At 39.2% G+C, this 6,444-nt stretch overlaps 1 protein-coding gene across 1 annotated transcript in view; it reads right to left on the bottom strand.

Annotated features, from left to right (window-relative positions):
- Window positions 1-6,444, bottom strand: part of Tmem185a (transmembrane protein 185A) — a 32,400-nt gene that overhangs the window by 10,363 nt on the left and 15,593 nt on the right. The window contains exons 2-3 of the mRNA XM_050123652.1: window positions 5,909-6,085; window positions 3,422-3,629 (exon numbers count right to left, since the gene is read on the bottom strand). Of these exons, the coding sequence (XP_049979609.1) occupies window positions 3,422-3,629; window positions 5,909-6,085 (385 nt within the window). The remainder of the gene's footprint in view (window positions 1-3,421; window positions 3,630-5,908; window positions 6,086-6,444) is intronic.

The following is a 6,444-nucleotide window of genomic DNA, read 5'->3' as shown; positions in this document are numbered from 1 at the left end:
TTAGTTTGGATAGGGGTTTGTCGATCTTGTTGATTTTCTCCAAGAACCAACTTTTTGTTTCATTGATTTTTTGGACTGTTTTCTGTGTTTCTATTTTGTTGATTTCTGCCCTCAGTTTGATTATTTCCAGTCTTCTACTCCTTCTGGGCACATCTGCTTCTTTTTTGTTTCTAAAGCTTTCAGGTGTGCTGTTAAGTCTCCAATGTATGCTTTCTCCGTTTTCTTTAAGTGGGCACTTAGTGCTATGAACTTTCCTCTTAGCACTGCTTTCATCGTGTCCCATAGGTTTGAGTATGTTGCCTCTTTATTTTCATTAAATTCAAGGAAGACTGCCTGGTCAGCAAGGCCCTCAGGAGCTGCCTCTTTCTGCCTCCCTGCACTGAGATTCCATCTGTCGTGGTTTGAAAAGTAAGTCCCCATAAGCTCATATATTTGAATGCTTAGTCAGCAGGGAGTAGCATTGTTTCAAAGGATTACAAGCTTTGGGAGGTATGGCCTTGTTAGAGGAAGTGTTACTGGATGGGGGTGGGATCTGAGGGTTTTGTTATTTTGTTTTTGTTTTGTGTGTGTGTGTGTCTGTGTATGTGTGTTTTGCTTTTGGCAAGGTCCAGTCCATCTAGCTGGCTGTCTCCCCAACACTTTTGTGGATCTGCACAGAGAGCTCTAGACTCCTTCTCGAGCACCAAGCCTGCCTACATGTCACCATACCCTCACCATGATGTTAATGGACTAACTTCAGAACTGTGAGTCCCTAATGAAATACTTTCCTTTCCAAGAGTTGCCTTGGTCATGGTGTCTCTTCACAGCAACAGAACAGTTGACTGAGGCAGAATACAACCGCAGGACCGCATGCCTTCACAGCAAGCACTTTCACTGGTGAGCCATCTCTGTGTAAAGGCTCCCACTCCCTAGCACCGACATTTCTCTCCTATTTCTATCCTAGGAACATTTTGGCTACTGTGGGGTCCACTGGATTAACCAGTTCCTCTCATCTCTATTTTTTAGTATGCCTGGACTATGCGCCTTTCTACTTTCTCAACAAGGAGCCCCTGGCAGGTTCTATTTTCTATCTCTATGAGAACTTCTCTTCTCACTTCCAATGGCTTTCTTTGACAGATATTCCACATCCTTGGTATATTTAACATCTTGGGGTCTCCACTGAATTTTGGTTTCCCTCTCATAGTTTTGCACATTGTCCTACCAAAGGCTATTTGCCGGGATTCTGACACTGTCACACATTGCCAGGCACCACAGGCTTTCTTTTGAAATACAAGTAGAATTCTTTGTGACCTTGTAACTCCTACATTATGCCTACAAAACTAGCAACTTGTAGACAACACCAAAGTCTACCACTGCTCACACCATGGCTACACCAGTCAATAAATACCTGGATAGGATCCCAAGCGCTCTCTTGTAAAAAAAAAAAAAAAAAAAAAAAAAAAAATCTTTCAAATGAGTTCATAATTTTACACCACTAAATCATAATTGCTGCAAAGCCCTCAGAGATACTTTCCTATTGTCATGGTGTAATACAGTTGACTTAAAAAAATGTATCCAATATTCTCAGATGCCAAGCTTCCTTTAGCCCCAACTTCACATAGCCTTTTAGACCCAGAATAGTCTGGATGAGAAATGCTCATCCTAGTCTCACACATTTGAACATTTGGTCACCAGTTCCTGGTACTGTCTTAGTAAGTTTGCGAGGTGTAGCCATGCGAGAGGGAGGTTGTCATTGGGGATAAGATTTGAGATTAAAAGTCTCCTCCTCCTCCTTGTAATTTTCTCTTTAGTCTTCATGACTGAGGTTGAGAATGTGACACCTCAGCTTCCTGCTCTTGCTATCCTGCCTCCTGCCTCTGTCATTATGGATTCTTATCCATCTGAACAGTAAACCTCAAACAAACTCTTCTATGAGTCAGGGTGCTATTTTAGTAACAGAAAATAACTATTACAAAACCTAAACTGTAGCTTTCTTTAAACCCTTCTGTTCTGCTTTTTGCTCCCAATTCTCACTATAAATCTGACTAAAAGCTGCCAGCAATATATATTCTACAGACTGAATGCTGGACTACATTGAGAGTTCTTCTGGAAGGTTAATTAGTTTATCACATTTCAATTCTTCTTTAAATTGTTTCTGTGAGATATTTTGGTCACTGAAGTGCAAAAGGTACCCCCACACAGTGGTCAGTGGTCTGAAAAAATAAGTTACTGAAAGAAACCTACTCTATTTGGTTCGAGGCATTTGTGCCAGGTCCTAGTGAATGTGGAATAGAGCTCAGTAAGCACAGAGTGAGAAATGAGGCAGTGAATAAGGCATTGGAGACAGAGTAATATGGAAGAGCTGCTCTGTGACTAGAAAGAAAAAAAGATGTCAACTTTTTTTTTCTCAGTCACAGTCTCATTCTGAGATTCCTGGAGGCAGGATCACCATTTCAGACTGAGGTAAAGGTAAGAGCCAGTGGCTGGCTGTTTTGCTTTTCTGAACTTCAGGTTGAACCCCAATATCTTTCTCTGAAGTTTTATTAATTGTACACTAAATTTTCTCTAAATCTATTAGTACATTGCTTTGTGTCCTCAGTTCCTTTGTAGTTAAATGCTCAATTATCCTTCTCAGGAAAAGAACCGCACCTCTCTCACAAGGTTGTTGTAAATATTTACTATGCTGCTGCTATTTATGAGGTGACCATGCAAATGCATGGCCCAGATTAAGAATACTATAAATATCATCTACAACTGTTTTCACTATTATTAGTCTTAATATTTTATTTAATTCTATAGCTCCTCTTCTTGGGTCTAAAGGGCTTGTGTATATAGATACTTGAAAGAAATTTGCTGAAAGACTAAATAACACATGGGCATATCGGGACAAGCCAACTAGAGGGCAGCTAAGAAGTGACATCATAGGGGATGAGGTAGTGAGACAGTTAAATTTTATGTGTCAATTCAGATGAACTATTGTACCAATTATTTAATTAAATACTAGGATAAGTGTTGTTGTGACAGCATCAAGTTTTTAAAGGAGACTATTCTCAGTACTGTAGGGTAAGTGACCCTTATCCAAATGGAGGCTTTAAATGCAATGTCTGAGGTTTCCTGGAAAGGAAGAAATTCAGCCTCCAATCTGGAGTGTCAACTCCTGCTGAGTCCCCAGCCTTCCTGTCTGTTCATACCAGCTCCACAGCCATGTGGATCCATTCCTTGAAATCGCTCTCTTGTGTCTGTATCTCTGTAAATCCTCTCGGTTATTTCACAAGACTGATAGACACAGGTAGCTTATAATATAGAAAGCTAGGAGAAAGCTGAAGACATTTGTTCCTCTGTAAACCACAATCAGAGTTAAGGATTAGTCTGTTCTTCACCTAGGGTAAGAGACTGACATTAGAGTAAGATTTTAAAAGATAATTAAATACACAAATCTTACCTCTAGTGACCTGTCATGCCTAAAGCCCCAGACACACGCTGCAACAGATACCGGGGAAACAAAGAACAATGGCATGAAGACCAGAAGCCAGAAATGACTTCCTCTTTCAATCCTGTCACAGACCAGAACTTCAAACATCAGCAGGAGCAAATGGATGCCAACAGCAATCAACATGGCTTTAAATTCCACACATGTTTCTCCTTCTGCTCTAAAAGGGGATGGAAGGAGAAAAGAAGAAAGAAAAAAATACAATTCAGAATCCTCAGTACAAGGAAAAAAAATCCACAGCAAATACCAACTCAATTCACATTCTGATTTTCAACTTTTAAATATTAAAAAGCACAGAGGAGACGACATAGAGAGCTAACTTAAACCTATCTTTAATAGACAATCTTTCAAATCTCCATAACCACTTATGTTCATAACTTTAAATTCAACTATAAAGAGACACTTCCAAGATTATTCTATTAGCTACTTCTGTTGTAAAAAAGAAGTTCTGATATCTCTTAAGTCTCATGATCCTTTCCATTGAGTTAAAAACAATACACACCATATTTCATGTAATACTATAAATATTACTTTAGTTTTATCTGCAGGTATAGTTTACATTCAAGAAGATATACCAATTTTCTTAGGTGCTACTTTAAAACACAAATAAAAGTAATAAAATTCTTTTATTAATCTTTATTCCAGTATAATATACTGTAAAATAAAAAGTTAAAGTTGTGCTCAAAGTTCAATTAGCTGTATAAACATTAACTTTTAATAAATTAAAATTGAAAATGTTTATAATGCATTTGAGAGGCCTAAAATTTCCATTCAAAGTACAGATAACCATTACTGACACATTTGTCCTATCGGTGATAAGTATTCTAGAAATTAGGACAAAGAGAAAAGAAAGAAGGTCGCAGGTAATTCCTGTACAACTCACTGGCATACTACTGATTAATGGTCACAGGGGATGACTGTACCTGTGCATAACATACATCTAGTCAGCCACAAACACAACTTCTTTCCTTTCCTTACTTGAAAATATCAAAACAGAGAAAGGGGCATATAACTTTTAGGTATCAATTAGTTAATTTATTTTTGAGAAACATATAATAGAGATCTGAAATTTTTGTCATAAAAGAGATAAATATACAACCAAAAATGGGCGCTGGAAAGATGGTGCAATGGTTAAGAGTGCTTATTATTCTCCCAGAACACTTAAGTTCAGTCCCGAGCACTCACAATGGGTGGCTCACAACCACCTATAACTCAGCCCTAGGGATCTCTCACCCTTTTCTGGCATTCAATGGTACCCTCACACATGGGACACACATTCACACAGGCACATGATTAAAAATACAAAATAGCTGCACAGTGGAGGCACATACCTTTAATCCCAGCACCTGGAAGGCAGAGGCAGGTGGATTTCTGTGAGTTTGAGGCCAGCCTGGTCTACAAAATGAGTTCCAAGACAGCCAGGGCTACACAGTGAAACAATTGTCTCAAAAAACAAAAATAAAATCTTGAAAAATTATATTCTCAAAACAAAAAAGAAACATTCACACAAAAACATCCTTCATTTGCTAAGATTCTTAGTGTGTAGCATTAGAAGTCCTACATACCTATGGGATATGCATTTCACACAGTCTAAACTACAGCTGGTTTTGTTTCTTTGTTTTTCAAGGCAGGATTTTTCTGTGTAGCCCTGGCCACCCTGGAACTCACTCTGTAGACCAGGGTAGCCTCCAACTCAGAGATCTGCCTTCCTTGGCCTCCCGAGGGATTAAAGACATGCACCACCACCACCTGCTTTTGTCCCTAGCTTTTTTAAAGAGTTGATAATCAAGAACCTTTAAAGCTGAAGTGGCTTTCTTCTATCCTTTTTCCCTTAAGCAGCTCTGTGCCTCTCTGTCTACCTCCCTAAGTGTTCTATCAGAAACTTCTGCATTTTTCTTCATGCTCTCACTCGCAACTTCTTCCCCTTGCCTCTCTTTTCTCTGGAAAAGGAAAGGGAGAGGCTCCCATAGAATCCAGACACACCAGGCTTCCTCCTCTTCCATGACCCCCCCAAAGCTCTGCCTCCTTTCTTAACATCTGACTCTCAATTTATCTCATTCCCTAGTTCCTATCTGAGGGACTCATGGCCTTTGGACCAAGCTCACTCTCTGACATCAGTACCAGTTTACTTCAGGACTAAAAGAGTAGGAGAAAATGAACCCTAGATCTAAAAATAAACTAGAGAAGACACACAGAGTATTTCTCTGTCTCTTAATCAGCTATGGTATAACATTTCTGTATTTGGGATCTTTGGGCTATCTAGGCACTAAACTGTCCAAACTAACACATTTTTTTTATAATAACAAGCATGTTTGCTGGACTGCACTACTCACAAAACTTTGAATAGGAAGAAATTGTCCTTATGGCATCTTTGGTGAGAACCGCCAAGATTTTGTTCTCTCAAGATATAGACCAGTGAGTTTTATAAAGCAGTATTACCGATATTGAGGATTTCGTGCCCAAACTCCGGTTCCTACTGATGCTCCAACAATGACCATTAACTTCCACAACCATATTGGAGCAAATACAGCCCAGTAGCTCCACTGAATGATGCCATCCAAACGAAGGGCCAGTAGCACAGAGAACAGCAGCAGACAGGCATAAATGAGGAATTTACTAGAAGAAAAGAAAAATGATGAAAAAGAACTCATTTTAATAAACAGCTGATAATGAAGAGAATTACAGACATATTTCAGTTCATAAAGTAAGTCATTAATTCAGGGATGCAGAGATGGTTCAACAGTTTAAGACCATTGGCTGCTTTTCCAGGGGACACAAATTCAGTTCCCAATACTTAAAAGACAGCTAACTGCTATCTATATCTCCAGTTCCGGGGGTAAAACCTCTTCTTCTGGCCTCTGAAGCCCTGCACACACAGGGAGCACGGACATTCATGCAGGCAAAACACTCATACACATAAAATAAAAATAAATAACACATTTAAAAAAAATGGGATCTTGGGGGGGGGAGGGAGG

The sequence above is a fragment of the Alexandromys fortis genome, unplaced genomic scaffold, assembly GCF_014885135.2.
Source record: "Alexandromys fortis isolate MF-2015 unplaced genomic scaffold, M_Fortis_MF-2015_v1.1 scaffold_206, whole genome shotgun sequence".
Classification (NCBI taxonomy): domain Eukaryota; kingdom Metazoa; phylum Chordata; class Mammalia; order Rodentia; family Cricetidae; genus Alexandromys; species Alexandromys fortis.
The sequence above is the reverse complement of the archived record's forward strand: the minus strand, read 5'-3'. Positions and strand labels throughout refer to the sequence as shown.